Here is a 22,430-nt window from a genome sequence, read left to right as displayed (position 1 = left end):
AAGCATGAAAAAAGCTTACTTCTAGTTAAAGGGACACTGAACCCAAATTTTTTTTTCGTGATTCAGATAGAGCATGAAATTTTAAGCAACTTTCTAATTTGCTCCAATTATCAATTTTTTTTTCATTCTCTTGGTATCTTTATTTGAAATGCAAGAATGTAAGTTTAGATGGCGGCCCATTTTTGGTGAACAACCTGGGTTGTCCTTGCTGATTGGTGGATAAATTCATCCACCAATAAAAAAAAGCGCTGTCTAGAGGTCTGAACAAAAAAAAAAGCTTAGATGCCTTCTTTTTCAAATAAAGATAGCAAGAGAACAAATAAAAAATGATAATAGGAGTAAATTAGAAAGATGCTTAAAATTGCATGCTCTATCCGAATAGCAAAAGAAAAAAATTGGGTTCAGTGTCCCTTTAACCTTCGAGCGGGAGCGTTAAATTTAACGCTCCACTTCTAATCTGGCCCGTAAAGGGACATTGTACACTAGACTTTTCTTTGCATAAATGTTTTGTAGATTATTCATTTATATAGCCCATCTGGTAGTATTTTTATAAAAATGTATTATTTTGCTTATTTTTTAAGAACATTGTGCTGATTATCAGACTCCTAACCAAGCCCCACAGTGTCAGATGTATACATGCGTTTACAGACTCCTGCAGGCTACTGTTTATGTTATCTGTCTTTTCATATGCAGGGAAGGGAGGAGGTGGGGAGTGTCTGCACTTTTTGTTTTCCCAGCCCCTTTCAGTGGGTGTCCTAGACTTTACAATGCTAAACTGGGAGCTTCTAAATAAGTTTTTAAAAGATTTTATACTAGATTTTTAGATCTGCATCTGTGCATAGTCTTCTTTATAGCAGTGTCTATTACAGTCAGTTATATGAAAATTTGTGTATACCGTCCCTTTAATTGGGTTGTTATGCCAACTGACAGAAACAGCTATTTAATATACAAAAAACATAAAGGAGCAATTTCCCATACAGTGCTCTGTGCCTAATTAAAAAAATTAGGCCCAGTGCTCATAATGTTAATTTTTAGTTCTTTATATTGCCCCACCTTCTGTATGTCTTAAAATCGGTAGCATACAGTGCACTGCCCTTCAATGTAGATAGTTTATTCCTGTCCTCACTGAGTTAATCTAGTGTTTATGCTTCTAATCTCTCTGTCTATATAGGCTTTGGTACATAACTTCAAAAACATTTCACAATGTGCAATAATTTGCATCTGTGATGAACTCACAAAATGCTGTCATATAAATAAATGCATCTTTTGTAATTAACTTACTACCTACTTTCAATTACAGATGATGGGGTCAATTTACTATAGCTATAGCGAATCATGTCCGCCCGACTTTGCTAAATGCCGATAGCATACACTGTCTGCATTTAACATTGCACAAGTATTTCTTATGAAATGCTTGCGCAATGCCGCCCCCTGCACATTCGCAGCCAATCGGCTGCCAGCAGGGGGTGTCAATCACCATAAACTTCGGGCGGATAAAGCAACATCCTCTCTTTATTAAATCCGGCCCGATATCTTTGCAGAAGATTTTGGGCTACATCACAAACCAAGAGATACTGAGTGCTAGTGGTACTGTGTGTTGGGTTCCCACAAAATAGGAATAGTGCATAATGCTATAGTAAGAGGAATCACATACAATAGCATTTTGAATAATTAGAAAACAAATGAAAATTTTACCAAACCATTTTTATTTTCCCCAAAAATGCCAGGCATAAAAATTGAAAATACAATATATTAGTGTGAAAGAACAACACACACAGACCTGTGCAAATCCACTAATAATTTTGCACTAATATATCCTGCGCTGAAAATAGCTGAATGTCGCTGCCTATAGCCATATTCAGCACTTGTTTTACCCATGGCTACTACAAAGTGTCTCAAACCCACCAGAATAAATGCAATACCAGCATAACTCTGATTGTATTTAACATCTAAACCCTAATACAAAACATTTAAATAGATGATCAAACAGAGTGTCTGATGTTTGAAAATATAAATTAGTATAAAAAAGAAATGATAGCTGTTATTGATGATCACACAAGAGAACAATGGAATTCCATAACTGACTTTTATTGATTGTGTGAAAATGGTTATTCAGAGTAAATTAAGAAGGCATTCTGTTATTTCTCCCTTTGCGTGTGTAATTTTATTTGTTAACATATTTTTGTTATATCAATGCACTGTGACATTTTTCTCATAATAAATATTCCTTTATTAAGTTTCTGCCTTTGTCTAATACTTGAACCACATTTCTGAAAGAAACAGGTAATATGAATACTGTGTTTTTCTTTAGCTTAATTGTTGCTAAATTCTTTTCTGGGATTTTAATTTGTTAGTCTGTGTTTTTCTTAAGATTTCCCATATACAGAGGTCTCTATTTATCAAGCTGTCAACCGCAAATACACTGGAATTCCGCAGCGTATTTGTAGCGAGCCTGATTCGCCTTAGTTATCAAACCCTACAGACCGGCAAAAGTAGAATTTAGTGACATAACATACGATCCACCGGACTCAGTCCGACACCAATCAATGCTTATGTCACCACAGATGTTCCGAACGCAAGTTCGGCACAATCTGACTACTTTTGGAAGTTATCAAATTCCTACCAGGTACGCTCGTAACCTTTCCAGCCCAGCGTACCTGGTTTTCAATCCGGCGGCAGATGCCATAGGAATCAATGGGAGTCGGAAAGCAGCAAGAGCTTATGTTCACTGCTGCCGGATATCCCATTGATTCCTATGGTAAATGTCTACACCTAACACCCTAACATGTACCCCGAGTCTAAACACCCCTAATTTGCCCCCCCTACACCGCCACAACTAAATAAAGTGTTTAACCCCTAAACCGCTGATCCCTTAGCCCGCCGTCACCTACATTATACTAATTAACCCCTAATCTGCCTCCCCTATACCGCCGCAACTCTAATAAATGTATTAACCCCTAGACCGCCGCTCCTGGAGCCCACCACAGCTCTAATAAAGTGTTTAACCCCTAATCTGCCCCCCTACACAGCCGCCACCTACCTACATTTATTAACCCTTAATCTGCCGTCCCCAACATCGCCGACACTATATTAAATGTATTAACCCCTAAACCTAAGTCTAACCCTAACCCTAACAGCCACTAATGTAAATATAATTTAAATAAATCTAAATAAAATTACTATCATTAAATAAATTATTCCTATTTAAAACTAAATACTTACCTATAAAATAAACCCTAAGCTAGCTACAATATAACTAATAGTTACATTGTAGCTATCTTAGGGTTTATTTTTATTTTACAGACAACTTTGTATTTATTTTACAATATTAAAATTTATTAAAACTTCTAAGTAGTAAAAATACCTGCACACATAAAACTAAGATTGCACTCTGGAAGCAATCAAGGAGAGACCCAAAAGATAAAAACAAAAATAGATGTGGCGCTAAAGACAGCTCGGTATATCTAAAAATCAAGATTCCCAATTGAACAAGGATAATACCTAATATTAATAAAACGTTATACAAAAAACGGACTCAACTGTTATTAATAAAATCACATAATCTTTATATTGAATATTAAAATTAAACTGAGTGTTAAAATAAATCATTCAATAGCATAAGTTAATAGTACATATAAATACACATACATAAATTGATATATAATGACATTAAATGAACCACCGGTGGTTTAATTAAATCCTATAAAACTAATACATTCTAATAATAAAAGGAAAAAAACTTTTCTTAGGCGTATATCAGTGTAGATTCCACTGAAAGTTCCACTTTGCAAAAACTGTCCTATGTGAAATCCAACAGTAAAAAAAGTGTGTGATTTAGAAGGTCAGATAAGCCAAAAGGACCCGTTGTTTTTCTGTACTATTTCAATGTGTCCAGACAGTCACAAGAATCCCCAATCCAATCTGACAAGTGCTAAAAGTAAATGAAAGTACCTTTTTCGCTGCAGGACAAGTACCTCCGGGCAGGCTCTCTTTGGGTTCAGAGACTCAACCGGTACTTCGATCACTTTTCTTGTATGTAGTGACCGGGTATTCAAGTCCCTTCTCGCAGCTGTTTTCCTGTCAGCTGTGGTCCTTCGTCGGCAAACGTTTGGCGTGTGACGTCAACTCGAACGTCACGTGGCTGAAGTCCTCCAATCTGTGAGGGGATTCCCCGCTGTCAGTATTGCTGCGGGAAATTTGAAATCCTAGACAATCTCAGAGCGCTCTGGTAGTTAGTGGTAGCAGTTCAATGGTGCATCTACGCGTTTCAGCCGTGTACCGGCCTTTGTCAAGATCTTGACAAAGGCCGGTACACGGCTGAAACGCGTAGATGCACCATTGAACTGCTACCACTAACTACCAGAGCGCTCTGAGATTGTCTAGGATTTCAAATTTCCCGCAGCAATACTGACAGCGGGGAATCCCCTCACAGATTGGAGGACTTCAGCCACGTGACGTTCGAGTTGACGTCACACGCCAAACGTTTGCCGACGAAGGACCACAGCTGACAGGAAAACAGCTGCGAGAAGGGACTTGAATACCCGGTCACTACATACAAGAAAAGTGATCGAAGTACCGGTTGAGTCTCTGAACCCAAAGAGAGCCTGCCCGGAGGTACTTGTCCTGCAGCGAAAAAGGTACTTTCATTTACTTTTAGCACTTGTCAGATTGGATTGGGGATTCTTGTGACTGTCTGGACACATTGAAATAGTACAGAAAAACAACGGGTCCTTTTGGCTTATCTGACCTTCTAAATCACACACTTTTTTTACTGTTGGATTTCACATAGGACAGTTTTTGCAAAGTGGAACTTTCAGTGGAATCTACACTGATATACGCCAAAGAAAAGTTTTTTCCTTTTATTATTAGAATGTATTAGTTTTATAGGATTTAATTAAACGACTGGTGGTTCATTTAATGTCATTATATATCAATTTATGTATGTGTATTTATATGTACTATTAACTTATGCTATTGAATGATTTATTTTAACACTCAGTTTAATTTTAATATCCAATATAAAGATTATGTGATTTTATTAATAACAGTTGAGTCCGTTTTTTGTATAACGTTTTATTAATATTAGTTATTTTCCTTGTTCTATTGGGAATCTTGATTTTTAGATATACCGAGCTGTCTTTAGCGCCACATCTATTTTTGTTTTTATCTTTTGTATTTATTTTAACTAGGTGCAATAGTTATTAAATAGTTATTAACTATTTAATAACTACCTAGCTAAAAAAGGCAAATTTACCTGTAAAATAAAACCTAACCTAAGTTACAATTACACCTAACACTACACTATAATTAAATAAATTCCCTAAACTAAATACAATTAAATACAATTAAAAACAATTATCTAAAGTACAACCCCCCCCCACTAAATTACAGAAAATAATAAAATAATTACAATTTTTTTAAACTAATTACACCTAATCTAATCCCCCTAATAAAATAAAAAAGCCCCCCGAAATAATAAAAATCCCTACCCTATACTAAATTACGAATAGCCCTTAAAAGGGCCTTTTGCGGGGCATTGCCCCAAAGTATTCAGCTCTATTACCTGTAAAAAAAAGTACAATACCCCCCCAACATTAAAACCCACCACCCACACAAACAACCCTACTCTAAAACCCACCCAATCCCCCCTTAAAAAAACCTAACACTAACCCTAACACTAACCCCTTGGAGATCACCCTACCTTCAGCCAATCGGAATTAAAGTAGGAAAAATCCTATTGGCTGATGCAATCAGCCAATAGGATTGAGCTTGCATTCTATTGGTTGATTGCATTAGCAAATAGGATTTTTCCTACCTTAATTCCGATTGGCTGATAGAATTCTATCAGCCAATCGGAATTCAAGGGACGCCATCTTGGATGACGTCACTTAAAGGACCCGTAATTGTTCAAGAAGACTCCGAATGAAGAGGATGCTCCGCGTCGGATGTCTTGAAGATGGAGCCGCTCCGCGCCGGATGGATGAAGACTTCTGCCCATCTGGAGGACCTCTTCTGGCTGGCTTCGATGAAGACTTCTGCCCGTCTGGAGGACCACTTCGCCCGGCTTCGTGGAGGACTTCGGCCCGACTGGGTGAAGACGTCTCAAGGTAGGGTGATCTTCAAGGGGTTAGTGTTAGGTTTTTTTAAGGGGGGATTGGATGGGTTTTAGAGTAGGGTTGGGTGTGTGGGTGGTGGGTTTTAATGTTGGGGGGGTATTGTACTTTTTTTTACAGGTAAAAGAGATGATTACTTTGGGGCAATGCCCCGCAAAATGCCCTTTTAAGGGCTATTCGTAATTTAGTATAGGGTAGGGCTTTTTATTATTTTGGGGGGCTTTTTTATTTTATTAGGGGGATTAGATTAGGTGTAATTAGTTTTAAAAAAATTTGTAATTTTCTGTAATTTAGTGTTTGTTTTTTTGTACTTTAGATAATTGTTTTTAATTGTATTTAATTGTATTTAGTTTAGGGAATTAATTTAATTATAGTGTAGTGTTAGGTGTAATTGTAACTTAGGTTAGGTTTTATTTTACAGGTATATTTGTATTTATTTTAACTAGGAAGTTATTAAATAGTTAATAACTATTTAGTAACTATTGTACCTAGTTAAAATAAATGCAAAGTTGCCTGTAAAATAAAAATAAATCGTAAAATAGCTACAATGTAACTATTAGTTATATTGTAGTTATCTTAGAGTTTATTTTATAGGTAAGTATTTAGTTTTAAATAGTAATAATTTATTTAGATTTAGTTAAATTATATTTAAGTTAGGGGGTGTTAGGGTTAGTGTTAGACTTAGGTTTAGAGGTTAATACATTTAATATAGTGGCGGCGGTATAGGGGGGGCAGATTAGGGGTTAATAAATATAATGTAGGTGGCGGCGGTGTAGGGGGGGCAGATTAGGGGTTAATAAATATAATGTAGGTGGCGGTGGGCTCCGGGAGCGGCGGTTTAGGGGTTAAACACTTTATTTAGTTGCGGCGGGTCCAGGAGCGGCGGTTTAGGGGTTAAACACTTTATTTAGTTGCGACGGGGTCCAGGAGCGGCAGGATAGGGGTTAATAACTTTATGTAGGTGGCGGCGGTATAGGGGGCGGAAGATTAGGGGTTAATATATATAATGTAGGTGGAGGTGGGCTCCGTGAGCGGTGGTTTAGGGGTTAATACATTTATTAGAGTTGTGGTGGGCTCCGGGAACGACGGTTTAGGGGTTAATAACTTTATTTAGGTGCGGCGGGGTCCGGGAGCGGCGGTGTAGGGGGTAAACAGTATAGTATAGTGTGGGTGTTTAGTGACAGGGTACCAAGAAAACTGTAAAAAAGCCGAAAAGCAGCGAGATCGATGACTGTTAGTTAACAACAGTCCATTGCTCATCGCACCTTACTTGGTGCGCGGCTTTTGACAGCTTTTTTGATAATTTTGGAGAACATATTCAGGTCCGCGGCAGCAATGTTAAGCGAACATAGGCGAGCGTATTGGTGCCTTGAATGCAAGAAAGTCGACGGCTTGATAAGTAGGGGCCAGTATCTTAAGTGGTGGCAGCTTAGAGATAGTTTAGTGTGTGTTGCATTAAAGGGGAATTCTGGGCACAGACTAGAGAGTGTTTGTTAACCCTTGCGTCCACTGAACTAAATCACAGGCTTGCCTGGTGTGGCTAAACTGTGACAAACTGGTTAATGTGGAAGGTCTGTTAACCCTTTCTATCCCAAACAAGTGAGTGGTGCAGGGTTGGTTAACCCTGGTCATCACAGGTGAGATGATCTAAGAAATCTTGTTAGTTCGGCAAGGTGCCTTATAGAATTTTAGAAATGCAAATTTAAAGGGACAGGAAACACAATTTTTTTCTTTCATGATTGAGATAGAGAATACAATTTTAAACAACTTTCTAATTTACTTCTATTATCTAATTTGTTTCATTCTCTTTGGTATAATTTGTTGAAGGAGCAGCAATGCACTAATGGTTTCTAACTGAACTCATGGGTGAGCCAATCACAATCAATATATATTTGCAGCCACTAATCAACAGCTAGAACCTAGGCTCTCTGCTGCTCATGAGGTTGCCTAGATAAACCTTTCAGCAAAGGATAACAAGAGAAGGAAGCAAATTAAATAATAGAAGTAAATTGGAAAGTTATTTAAAATTGTATTCTCTATCTGAATCACGAAAGAACATTTTTGGGTTTCATGCCCCTTTAAATTTGATTGCTGTTTATCTCGCAGGCTTATGGGTGTGAAGAAGAGACACATGCATTATAATAAAATGCCTATGCATTGACGGCAAGTTTCTGATTATCAGGCCCTCAATCCCGGCATTCACAGCTAGCCTGGTACCTGCTGTGCATAAGCTGATTAATCAGATACTTATCTAAAGGGAGCACAATTACTTACTCAAAGAAGTTAAACAAAAATATTGCAAAGCATTTCAACAGAATTTAAATGTCTTGTAAAATGATATGTTTATTATTTGGCTATTAGAGAAGGATGCAACACATTAACCATTTCCCAAACACAATGCATAACCCTAAATGCCTTTTTGTTGAACTCATGGGAAATGAGTGAAACAAATGAATAATTAACCTTGTACAAGAAGACTGTGCCTCCCCATCACACCCAGTGTTAATTAATAGTAATACTACTAGTGCTAACAATTATTCATTCATCTTCATACCCACGTGCATGAAGCCAGCAGCCTTTACCTTCTGATGCCAGTGGTTCTGATACTGAGGCTCTGCACTAGGCACTAGGCCGACATGGCAACCAGGCATGGCAGTTAAAAAGGAGAGGTATGCACAGTGGGAAAAAGGGCCATGGATGTTTCAGTCTCTAATATCACTTAACTAAATATAAAATTAAAGAGATATCCCAGCTAAAACTGAAATGAACATCAGTGTTGTCTAATTTTCAATAGAATAATTTTTTTGTGATATACCTGTATTATTAAAATGCGAGAGATTTTATTGCGTGAAGCATATATAGATATGCTATAGCACCACATTTTAAATAGTGTCTCTACTCAGAGAGTCAGGGGTGCCTTGTATTAGCACTTGCATTGGATTACTCCATTTATATCACACAAGCCACTAACAGCTCTCCTAGCAGATATACTGTTAAAAATACTGGTTCATGGCGCATATTTACATATGCTTCACTGTTGTACTTAAAACAGTGATAGCATCTCCACATACATTATAATAAAATGTCTATGCCATGATATGCCGGCAAGTTTTTGATTGTCGGGCCCTCAATCCCAGCATTCATAGCCAGCCTGGTAACTAAACTAAATTATTCAGCTGTCTGAGATTGGATGCACTCGACATTCTGTATTTACAATTTAAATTAGACATTTTTAAAGCTTTAATTGTTCTAAATGAATATTTTTTTCTAGATTTTAGCAACACAAAATCCTCTTTATACTTAAATGCCAAATACATCATAAATATTATAAGTTTTGTGCATTTTTATTGTATGTTGATAACAATTTAACCTTCTGAATCAAAATGCAGTATAAAGAATAAACATGAATAGCATTAGTCATGCACTCAAGGATTTATGCAACCAATCTGTCTCTGCTCTTCATATGCACTTAAACGTGTTATTCTGCACGGCTGGTATTCAATTTAAATGTAAGCCAAAGTCTATAAGATTAAAACTGCTAAACGTACATCAATTCACTTACTGAAAAGCTAGAGAACACTGGAGCATTTCCTTTTTCACGGGCTGCAGAACAGCGGATTGGATCCTGACATGTGTTACAGTCCTGACATTGATATCTTCTGGCTGTAGAGGCTTCCAAAGATCCAGCTGGTACAAAAAAACACATAAATCACACAGCAAATAATATACAGAAATACAACACAGAACAGGGAGCACTGTCCAAAGAGCAGCACACATTAGCATTCCAAGTGCACACAGCTATCCTTATATACATAACTAGAATTTTCTCCTCATATACATAACTAGAATGTTCTCCTCATATACACAAGCAGAATGCCCTCCTCATATACATAACTAGAACTAGAATGCTCTCCTCGAATAGATAACCAGAATGGTCTCATAACTAGAATGCACTCTTCATATACATAACTAGAATGCTATCCTCATATACATAACTAGAATGCTATCCTCCTCATATACATAACTAGAATGCTCTCCTCATACACTTTACTAGAATGCTCTCTTCATATACATAACTAGAATGCTATCCTCATATACATAACTAGAATGCTATCCTCCTCATATACATAACTAGAATGCTCTCCTCATACACTTTACTAGAATGCTCTCTTCATATACATAACTAGAATGCTCTCCTCAAATACATAACTAGAATGCACTCTTCATATACACAACTAGAATCCTTATATACATAATTAGAATGATCTCCTCTTATAGTATTATAAGTTGAAAGTAAAAATCTTACGAGCTCGCGATAACCCGAGTCCGACGCGCACAAACAGCGATTAGAATATCACATGCTCGATAACCTTTTCCCCAATAGGAGTCAATGGAGAAAAGTGAAGTGGAAAAAAACACCCTACTCGCACGCTAACCCTAACTCATATTCTCATGTGTGCTAATCCGATATGAAAATATGAATATTTCCCATTCCAGTGAATATTTTCTATTTATTATTTTAAATATATATATATATATATATATATATATATATATATATATATATATATATATATATATATATAAAAATAAATAAATATATATATATATATTTATAGATTTATTATGGTATTTTGGTACAATATGTACTACTGTATATATATATATATATATATACTGTATATAGGAATATCTATGTACAAATATATAGAACATATTCTGCTATGTGCAGAGCATTGGAATGTAAAATATTTACAGTACATACATAGTTAAACACTTTATTAAATATAAATATTGAATAAATATGATTATATTTATAATGAACTTATATATGTCTATATATGTGTACATATGTATTTATGTTTACAGTTTACACTTTACACATAACTTTTGCGTGCAATATTTTTTTTTTAAATGTATTAGATGTTGTTATTATGAGTGTAAGTGTACATTGTAATGTATTATCAGTGTTGTACTAAATTAACATAATGATTGGGTTTGAAAAAGTTTTGAATTCATTAACTTCTTGCAAATCTCAAACATCAACTACTGCTTTATTTGGAGTAGCCAGGGCTTGTTACTGGTGAAGACAAGGCTAGCCATTGTCATTATCAGGGGTGGAACTACCGGGGGTGCAGCGGGCGTGACTGTGACCGGGTCCCCAGAAGTCCCCCTTAAGGGGGGGTCAGCTTCAGCAAAAAAAAAAAAAAAAAAATCTACTTTTATGCCCGCCTGACTGAGAGGCCGTCTTTAACAAATAGCCGATTGCGCAAGGGGCCCCAGTAACTGCCTGGCCCTAATCCTGCTTCCCTCGCCGGCTGCTGCACGCCAGAAGGGAAGCAGCACCTGCAATCAGGTTTCTGGGGCATTGGAAAGCGCGGGACTCAGAGCCTATATAAGGTAAGGTAGGTAATATATATACGGTGTGAAAACTCAACCAACACTGTTGTGGGAGGAGACAAACTTCCTCAGCTCATCCTAACTACTGAGTAAGTGGGTGGAGGATCCCTCAGCAACTTCACACTCTAGCTATTTCCCTAGCTACATATATAATGTGGTTGCCTAGTAGAAACAGTAACAGCGGTTGCTAGAGCAGGTAAGGCTGAATTGCCTGTATTACATTATCTATAGTTTTGCTATATGTATATGATATGTGTGGTATATACCCTAACACACAGTACACTGACTGTGGTGCACGTGATTATCACATTCTACTGTCTCTGCCAGTTATTTTGTGTGTTGTCACATACTATTTAGTAACGTGATTGAACATTCTAAAACAAATGTTGTCACTTAAGTGTGAGGAGTTCTTTGTAGCTCAGTGAGGCAGTTCCCCAGGATTGTATGGGAACTGGGGATTTGTCTCACTCTCTGAAAAGTTGTTGGGAGTTTAATTCATTTTATCATATTGTATTGGGAAACTGAGTCATTTTATGCTGTTAATATTAAGTACCTAAATTTATTGTACTCTGTATGAGTTGTTAAATAGTGTGTGTACATGTGTAGTGTGTGTTGTGTGTAGTGTGTGTGTGTAGTGTGTGTAGTGTGTGTAGTGTAGCTGGTGATCTGACATGGGCGGGACAATCTAAAGCTTATCCAAAAGTTAATAAGATAATATATAATGCTCAAAAAGAGTGATTTGAATTATGTCTCCATGCCACTAGTTTTTAATCATCAGGCACTATGTGTTTGTTACTCCAGTGGCTCATTTATAAATATTTTTTCTTTGAATACAAAATTATTTCTAGCATTTATTTTCTCCTTTAAGAACATTATAGTATTGGATGAGGTAGTAATTGAAACGGTTAATATATACTGTATGTGTGTATACAGCACAGTCATATATATATATGTGTGTGTGTGTGTGTGTGTATATAGCATACTACAGTCACAATAAAGTATAGCCGGCACTCTTTCAGATAAAACATTGGCGGCTAGATTATGAGTTGTGCGTTAGGCTGAAAAAGCAGCGCTAACAGGTCCTAACGCTGCTTTTTCACTACCGCTGCTATTACGAGTCTTGAAGGTTTAGAGGCACCGCACACTTCTTTGGCCTTACCGCAAAACGACTTACGTAAATTTTGTAAAGCCTTTTTTTTATGGGACTTCCATAGCGCCGGTATTACGAGTCTGTCCTGGGAGGCCAAAAAGTGAGCGGTACACCCTACCTTGTCAAGATTCCTAATGCATTTAAAAGTCAGTAGTTAAGAGTTTTATGGTACAACGCTGTAGCATAAAACTCATAATAAAAGTGCTAAAAAGTACATTAACACCCATAAACTACCTATTAACCCCTAAACCGAGGCCCTCCCGCATCGCAAACACTAAAATTAAATTTTTAACCCCTAATCTGCCGCTCCGGACACCGCCGCCACCTACATTATATTTATGAAACCCTAATCTGTTGCCCCCAACATCGTTGACACCTACATTATATTTATTAACCCCTAATCTGCCGCCCCCAATGTCGCCGCAACCTACCTACACTTATTAACCCTTAATCTGCCGCCCCCAATGTCGCCGCCACTATAATAAACATATTAACCCCTAAACCGCCGCACTCTCGCCACACACACATTAGTTAAATATTATTAACCCCTAATCTGCCTTTCCCAACTTCGCCGCCACCTACTTATACTTATTAACCCCTAATCTGCCGCCCCCAACATCGCCGCCACTATACTAAATTTATTAACCCCTAAATCTAAGTCTAACCATAACCCTAACACCCCCTAACTTAAATATAATTTAAATAAATCTAAATAAAATTACTATAATTAATTAAATTATTCCTATTTAAAACTAAATACTTACCTATAAAATAAAACCTAAGCTAGCTACAATACATTGTATCTAGCTTAGGGTTTATTTTTATTTTACAGGCAAGTTTGTATTTATTTTAACTAGGTACAATAGTTATTAAATAGTTATTAATTATTTAATAACTACATAGCTAAAATAAATAAAAAAATACCTGTAAAATAAAACCTAACCTAAGTTACAATAACACTTAACACTACACTATAATTAAATAAATTAACTAAATTAAATACAATTACCTAAATTAAATTAAATTAGCTAAAGTACAAAAAACCACAAACACTAAATTACAGAAAATAATAAACAAATTACAAGATATTTAAACTAATTACACCTAATCTAATAGCCCTATCAAAATAAAAAAGCCCCCCCCCCCCAAAATAAAAAACCCTAGCCTAAACTAAACTACCAATAGCCCTTAAAAGGGCCTTTTGCAGGGCATTGCCCCAAAGTAATCAGCTCTTTTAACTGTAAAAAAAAACAACAACCCCCCAACAGTAAAACCCAGCCCCCACACAACCAACTCCCCAAATAAAATTCTATCTAAAAAAAACTAAGCTCCCCATTGCCCTGAAAAGGGCATTTGGATGGGCATTGCCCTTAAAAGGACAGTTAGCTCTTTTGAAGGCCCAAACCCTAACCTAAAAATAAAACCCACCCAATACACCCTTAAAAAACCTAACACTAACCCCCTGAAGATCGACTTACAGTCCTGAAGACCGGACATCCATCCTCAAGGAAGCGGCAGAAGTTTTTATCCAACCGAGCCGAAGTCCTCAATGAAGCCGGGAGAAGTCTTCATCCAAGCCAGGTGAAGTGGTCCTCCAGACGGGCAGAAGTCTTCATCCAGACGGCATCTTCTATCTTCATCCATCTGACACAGAGCAGGTCCATCTTCAAGACATCCGACATGGAGCATCCTCTTCAAACGAAGTCTTCTTACAGAATGATGGTTCCTTTAAGTGACGTCATCCAAGATATTTTATCAGCCAATCAGAATTAAGGTAGAAAAAATCCTATTGGCTGATGCAATCAGCCAATAGGATTGAGCTTGCATTCTATTGGCTGATTGGAACAGCCAATAGAATGCAAGCTCAATCCTATTGGCTGATTGGATCAGCCAATAGGATTGAACTTCAATCCTATTGGCTGATTGCATCAGCCAATAGGATTTTTTCTACCTTAATTCCAATTGGCTGATAGAATTCTATCAGCCAATCGGAATCTAAGGGACGCCATCTTGGATAACATCACTTAAAGGAACCGTTATTCAGTAAGAAGACTTTGTTTGAAGAGGATGCTCTGCGTCTGATGTCTTGAAGATGAACCCGCTCCGCGTCGGATGGATGAAGATAGAAGATGCAGTCTGGATGAAGACTTCTGCCCGTCTGGAGGACCACTTCGCCCGGCTTGGATAAAGACTTCTCCCGGCTTCGTTGAGGACTTCGGCCCAGTTGGATGAAGACTTCTGCCGCTTCCTTGAGGATGGATGTCCGGTCTTCAGAACTGTAAGTCGATCTTCAGGGGGTTAGTGTTAGGTTTTTTTAAGGGTGTATTGAGTGGGTTTTATTTTTAGGTTAGGGTTTGGGCCTGCAAAAGAGCTAACTGCCCTTTTAAGGGCAATGCCCATCCAAATGCCCTTTTCAGGGCAATGGAGAGCTAGGTTTTTTTAGATAGTATTTTATTTGGGGAGTTGGTTGTGTGGGTGGTGGGTTTTACTGTTGGGGGGGTCGTTTGTATTTTTTTTGACAGGTAAAAGAGCTGATTACTTTGGGGCCATTTTAAGGGCTATTGGTAGTTTAGTTTAGTTTAGGTTAGGGTTTTTTTATTTTGGGGGGGCTTTTTTTATTTGGATAGGGCTATTAGATTAGGTGTAATTAGTTTAAATATCTTGTAATTTGTTTATTATTTTCTGTAATTTAGTGGGGGGGGGTTGTACTTTAGCTAATTTTAATTTAATTTATTTAATTGATGTTAATGCAGTTAATTTATTTAATTATAGTGTAGTGTTAGATGTTATTGTAACTTAGGTTAGGTTTTATTTTACAGGTACTTTTGTATTTATTTTAGTTAGGTAGTTATTAAATAGTTAATAACTATGTAATAACTATTGTACCTAGTTAAAATAAATAAAAACTAAACCCTAAGCTAGATACAATGTAACTATTAGTTATATTGTAGCTAGCTTAGGGTTTATTTTATAGGTAAGTATTTAGTTTTAAATAGGAATAATGTAGTTAATTATAGCAATTTTATTTAGATTTATTTAAATTATATTTAAGTTAGGGGGTGTTAGGGTTAGACTTAGGTTTAGGGGTTAATACATTTAGTATAGTGGCGGCGACGTTGTGGGCGGCAGATTAGGGGTTTATAAGTGTAGGTAGGTGGCGGCGACATTGGGGGCGGCAGATTAGGGGTTAATAAATATAATGTAGGTGTCGGTGATGTTGGGGGCAGCAGATTAGGGGTTAATAAGTGTAGGTAGGTGGCACCGACATTGGGGGTGGCAGATTAGGGGTTAATAAATATAATGTAGGTGTCGGCGATGTTGGGGCCAGCAGATTAGGGGTTCATAAGTATAATGTAGGTGGCGGCGGTGTCCGGAGCGGCAGATTAGGGGTTAATAAATATAATGCAGATGTCAGCGATGTCGGGGGCGGCATATTAGGGGTTAATAAGTGTAATATTAAGGGTTCTATACAAACAAAATACAAAAAATCTAATGCGCTTATGTACTGACCAAAATATTATTTCTGTATATAAGAGGATGGAAAGACCCAAAATAAGGGATTTTACCCACTAGCACACTTGTGGGAAATATACATATGTTGATGTAAAATGAATGCACACAATTAAAAAACAAAAACAAGAAACAAAAAACAAGTAAATATTGAACAAATATTAAAATAAAAACAAATCAGTATTAACGATATTGTCTATTGATAAGTTTCCATATAAACACAGTACCTTTTTGGATTTATATTGCCAATGATTGAATTCTGGCAAATGAAAGTTCAAATAGTTATTCTTATTGGTATTCAAAGTTCACCCAATAAACTTGGTTTAAAGCAATATCCTTTGGGATCCTTGTGCCTTTGTAGTGCAGCCTTGTTCCAGCCGGAAATTTCACCAATCTTAACTCAAACGTTGTCACATAGAAAAGAAGAGAAAAAACAGGCGCACAAGGCACGATTCAAGTGAAAAGATTTATTGAAAATATAACACACGCAAGTGAAAATACACTTACTGGATAAAACAAATAGCGGGCATTCAGATGTGTCTTTATAGGATTTTACAGCTCCTCTCACCACACCGGCAAAAATGGTCCGCCTCATTACAGCTGATTACAGGCAAAAGTAATCCAGATCCTTTTACCCAGCTACTTGACAAGCTCGTGTGCCGAAAAGTTTTGCTGTTATCCCGCACACATCAAATGACATCACCCTTGGCCTGACGCGTTTCCCCCGAACTCCGGTCAGGCTTTTTCAAAGGCTAAAATAACAGATGTCACTGAGATTGCGGCTTTTTGTTTTAAAGGCGAATTGGCTAATCCAAATAAAGGTGTGTGCTAATGGACCAATAGGAGAAGTGGGTGTGTATTCTCAGTCCCTGATCAGTGAACGCTGTAAACAGTTTGCCAAATGTCTGTATATTTGCGGTTCCGTAAAGAATGGCAAGCTTAAAATGTTTAACTCAATACAATTAGAGTTTTTACATAAATATTCATCAACTATCTAAGACACAAATAAACAACAATTTTCAAATATAGTTGCTAAAATACATAAAAATAAAACATCTAAAAATTAATACTTTTCATTGATAAAATCTTTGCTACTTGCTGCAATTTTTTATGATTATAATGGTTTTAACAATATTCTAATATCGTAACAAAATCCCTTAGTACCTTTTTAGCTTAAGTTTTTATTATTATTTTTTCCTAGAGATACATAAGCATATTCACTAGCATTACATTTAAATATAAGTTCAAACATCATAATAGTTCACGTTTTTTAAGTTTACATAGGGTAGCGTATATGCACGATTCTAGGTATACAGTTTGAAACAAAGTCCCCTTGAGACAATGTCTAAGTATTAATGTTGTTCAATGTATTTATGATAGGCTCTCTATATAGGTTTTTATAACAAGTTTAAAGCGTTTAATAATCAAAGTTCCCTTGAGACATCAAAAGAGCAAGGTCTGTGCATCAATGTTTTCTAAAAAGTATCTCTATAACGAGTCTCCATACACTAGTAACTTTTTTTCATTAAGTAGCAAAGATTTTATCAATGAAAAGTATAAATTTTTAGATGTTTTATTTTTATGTATTTTAGCAACTATATTTGAAAATTGTTGTTTATTTGTGTCTTAGATAGTTGATGAATATTTATGTAAAAACTCTAATTGTATTGAGTTAAACATTTTAAGCTTGCCATTCTTTACGGAACCGCAAATATACAGGCATTTGGCAAACTGTTTACAGCGTTCACTGATCAGGGACTGAGAATACATACCCACTTCTCCTATTGGTCCATTAGCACACACCTTTATTTGGATTGGCCAATTCGCCTTTAAAACAAAAAGGGGCAATCTCAGTGACATCTGTTATTTTAGCCTTTGAAAAAGCCCGACCGGAGTTCGGGGGAAACGCGTCAGGCCAAGGGTCATATCATTTGATGTGTGCGGGATAACAGCAAAACTTTTCAGCACACAAGCTTGTCAAGTAGCTGGGTAAAAGGATCCGGATTACTTTTGCCTGTAGCAACTTGTAATCAGCTGTAAGGAGGCGGACCATCTTTGCCGGTGTGGTGAGAGGATCTGTAAAATCCTATAAAGACACATCTGAATGCCCGTTATTTGTTTTATCCAGTAAGTGTATTTTCACTTGCGTGTGTTATATTTTCAATAAATCTTTTCAATTGAATCGTGCCTTGTGTGCCTGTTTTTTCTCTTCTTTTCTATGTAATATTAAGGGTGTTTAGACTCGGGGTTCATGTTAGGGTGTTAGGTGTAGACATTAATTTTATTTCCCCATAGGAATCAATGGGGCTGCGTTAAGGAGCTTTACGCTGCTTTTTTGCAGGTGTTAGACTTTTTCTCAGCCATCTCTCCCCGTTGATTCCTATGGGGAAATCGTGCACGAGCATGTACAACCAGCTCACCGCTGACTTAAGCAGCGCTGGTATTGGAGTACGGTAATGAGCAAAATTTTGCTCAATGCTCACTTCTTGTCTTTTAGCGCCGGGTTTGTAAAAACCCGTAATACCAGCGCTGCAGGTAAGTGAGCCGTGAGAGAAAACTGCTCGTTAGCACCGCATAGCCTCTAACGCGCACCTCGTAATCTAGCCGTGGAACTTTATTCAGGTCACATATAAAAGCAGAAGATCACACCTAATATGTTTCGGCTACATTGACTGTTTTTACATGTGACCAGCTACAAAGGGCGGTGAGTAACCGACCGGGTTATCAAAGTTTTCCTTGCTCTGCTGCTTTTGGGGACTTGCATTTGCTTAGTTTCTTGCTGGGCTGTGTTTGTGGGGCTGCTATCCATATTCTACAGGCTCATTTGTGGACACTCCATTATCTTTATCATTATACCACACAGGCGGTTTCGTGGCTGGAGCTGGCCTCAATTGCTTTCCCTGAATGGTGTATACATCATAGTCTTATTTATTTATATATATATATATATATATATATATATATATATATATGTGTGTGTGTGTGTATACAGCACAGTCAGCTATATATATGCGTGTATACAGCACAGTCAGACATATATATATATATATATATATATATGTGTGTGTATACAGCACAGTCAGCTATATATATATATATATATATGTGTAAGTATACAGCACAGTCAGCACTATATATACTGTATAAATATAGTAGAACAGACACACACTCTAGATTCCTGTAGAAATACTTGGGGGGCAAAAGAGAGAATACACAGGCCTAGATTTAGAGTTCGGCGGTAAAAGGGCTGTTAACGCTCCGCGGGCTTTTTTCTGGCCGCACCATAAATTTAACTCTGGTATCGAGAGTTCAAACAAATGCTGCGTTAGGCTCCAAAAAAGGAGCGTAGAGCATTTTTACCGCAAATGCAACTCTCGATACCAGAGTTGCTTACGGACGCGGCCGGCCTCAAAAACGTGCTCGTGCACGATTCTCCCATAGGAAACAATGGGGCTGTTTGAGCTGAAAAAAAACCTAACACCTGCAAAAAAGCAGCGTTCAGCTCCTAACGCAGCCCCATTGTTTCCTATGGGGAAACACTTCCTACGTCTGCACCTAACACTCTAACATGTACCCCGAGTCTAAACACCCCTAACCTTACACTTATTAACCCCTAATCTGCCGCCCCCGCTATCGCTGACCCCTGCATTACACTTTTAACCCCTAATCTGCCGCTCCGTAAACCGCCGCCACCTACGTTATCCCTATGTACCCCTAATCTGCTGCCCTAACATCGCCGACCCCTATATTATATTTATTAACCCCTAATCTGCCCCCCACAACGTCGCCGACACCTACCTACACTTATTAACCCCTAATCTGCCGAGCGGACCTGAGCGCTACTATAATAAATGTATTAACCCCTAATCCGCCTCACTAACCCTATCATAAATAGTATTAACCCCTAATCTGCCCTCCCTAACATCGCCGACACCTACCTTCAATTATTAACCCCTAATCTGCCGACCGGAGCTCACCGCTATTCTAATAAATGTATTAACCCCTAAAGCTAAGTCTAACCCTAACACTAACACCCCCCTAAGTTAAATATAATTTTTATCTAACGAAATAAATTAACTCTTATTAAATAAATGATTCCTATTTAAAGCTAAATACTTACCTGTAAAATAAATCCTAATATAGCTACAATATAAATTACATTTATATTATAACTATTTTAGGATTAATATTTATTTTACAGGCAACTTTTTAATTATTTTAACCAGGTACAATAGCTATTAAATAGTTAAGAACTATTTAATAGTTACCTAGTTAAAATAATAACAAATTTACCTGTAAAATAAATCCTAACCTAAGATATAATTAAACCTAACACTACCCTATCAATAAAATAATTAAATAAACTACCTACAATTAACCTAACACTACACTATCAATAAATAAATTAAACACAATTGCTACAAATAAATACAATTAAATAAACTATCTAAAGTACAAAAAATAAAAAAGAACTAAGTTACAGAAAATAAAAAAATATTTACAAACATAAGAAAAATATTACAACAATTTTAAACTAATTACACCTACTCTAAGCCCCCTAATAAAATAACAAAGACCCCCAAAATAAAAAATTCCCTACCCTATTCTAAAATACAAAAATTACAAGCTCTTTTACCTTACCAGCCCTGAACAGGGCCCTTTGCGGGGCATGCCCCAAGAATTTCAGCTCTTTTGCCTGTAAAAAAAAACATACAATACCCCCCCCCCAACATTACAACCCACCACCCACATACCCCTAATCTAACCCAAACCCCCTTAAATAAACCTAACACTAATCCCCTGAAGATCTTCCTACCTTGTCTTCACCATCCAGGTATCACCGATCCGTCCTGGCTCCAAGATCTTCATCCAACCCAAGCGGGGGTTGGCGATCCATAATCCGGTGCTCCAAAGTCTTCCTCCTATCCGGCAAGAAGAGGACATCCGGACCGGCAAACATCTTCTCCAAGCGGCATCTTCTATGTTCTTCCATCCGATGACGACCGGCTCCATCTTGAAGACCTCCAGCGCGGATCCATCCTCTTCTTCCGACGACTAGACGACGAATGACGGTTCCTTTAAGGGACGTCATCCAAGATGGCGTCCCTCGAATTCCGATTGGCTGATAGGATTCTATCAGCCAATCGGAATTAAGGTAGGAATATTCTGATTGGCTGATGGAATCAGCCAATCAGAATCAAGTTCAATCCGATTGGCTGATCCAATCAGCCAATCAGATTGAGCTCGCATTCTATTGGCTGATCGGAACAGCCAATAGAATGCGAGCTCAATCTGATTGGCTGATTGGATCAGCCAATCGGATTGAACTTGATTCTGATTGGCTGATTCCATCAGCCAATCAGAAAATTCCTACCTTAATTCCGATTGGCTGATAGAATCCTATCAGCCAATCGGAATTCGAGGGACGCCATCTTGGATGACGTCCCTTAAAGGAACCGTCATTCGTCGTCTAGTCGTCGGAAGAAGAGGATGGATCCGCGCTGGAGGTCTTCAAGATGGAGCCGGTCATCATCGGATGGAAGAACATAGAAGATGCCGCTTGGAGAAGATGTTTGCCGGTCCGGATGTCCTCTTCTTGCCGGATAGGAGGAAGACTTTGGAGCACCGGATTATGGATCGCCAACCCCCGCTTGGGTTGGATGAAGATCTTGGAGCCAGGACGGATCGGTGATACCTGGATGGTGAAGACAAGGTAGGAAGATCTTCAGGGGATTAGTGTTAGGTTTATTTAAGGGGGTTTGGGTTAGATTAGGGGTATGTGGGTGGTGGGTTGTAATGTTGGGGGGGGGGTATTGTATGTTTTTTTTTACAGGCAAAAGAGCTGAAATTCTTGGGGCATGCCCCGCAAAGGGCCCTGTTCAGGGCTGGTAAGGTAAAAGAGCTTGTAATTTTTGTATTTTAGAATAGGGTAGGGAATTTTTTATTTTGGGGGTCTTTGTTATTTTATTAGGGGGCTTAGAGTAGGTGTAATTAGTTTAAAATTGTTGTAATATTTTTCTTATGTTTGTAAATATTTTTTTATTTTCTGTAACTTAGTTCTTTTTTATTTTTTGTACTTTAGATAGTTTATTTAATTGTATTTATTTGTAGCAATTGTGTTTAATTAATTTATTGATAGTGTAGTGTTAGGTTAATTGTAGGTAATTGTAGGTAGTTTATTTAATTATTTTATTGATAGGGTAGTGTTAGGTTTAATTATATCTTAGGTTAGGATTTATTTTACAGGTAAATTTGTA

General features: G+C 37.4%; 1 protein-coding gene across 2 annotated transcripts in view; it reads right to left on the bottom strand.

The window, feature by feature from the left end:
- Positions 1–22,430, bottom strand: part of CPO (carboxypeptidase O) — a 445,436-nt gene that overhangs the window by 167,662 nt on the left and 255,344 nt on the right. For both annotated transcript variants that reach the window (XM_053698643.1, XM_053698641.1), the window contains exon 4: positions 9,676–9,800. In XM_053698643.1, coding sequence (XP_053554618.1) covers positions 9,676–9,800 — 125 coding nt within the window. The remainder of the gene's footprint in view (positions 1–9,675; positions 9,801–22,430) is intronic.

This window comes from Bombina bombina, chromosome 1, assembly GCF_027579735.1.
Source record: "Bombina bombina isolate aBomBom1 chromosome 1, aBomBom1.pri, whole genome shotgun sequence".
Classification (NCBI taxonomy): Eukaryota; Metazoa; Chordata; class Amphibia; order Anura; family Bombinatoridae; genus Bombina; species Bombina bombina.
This window is presented reverse-complemented; position numbering and strand designations above follow the sequence as displayed.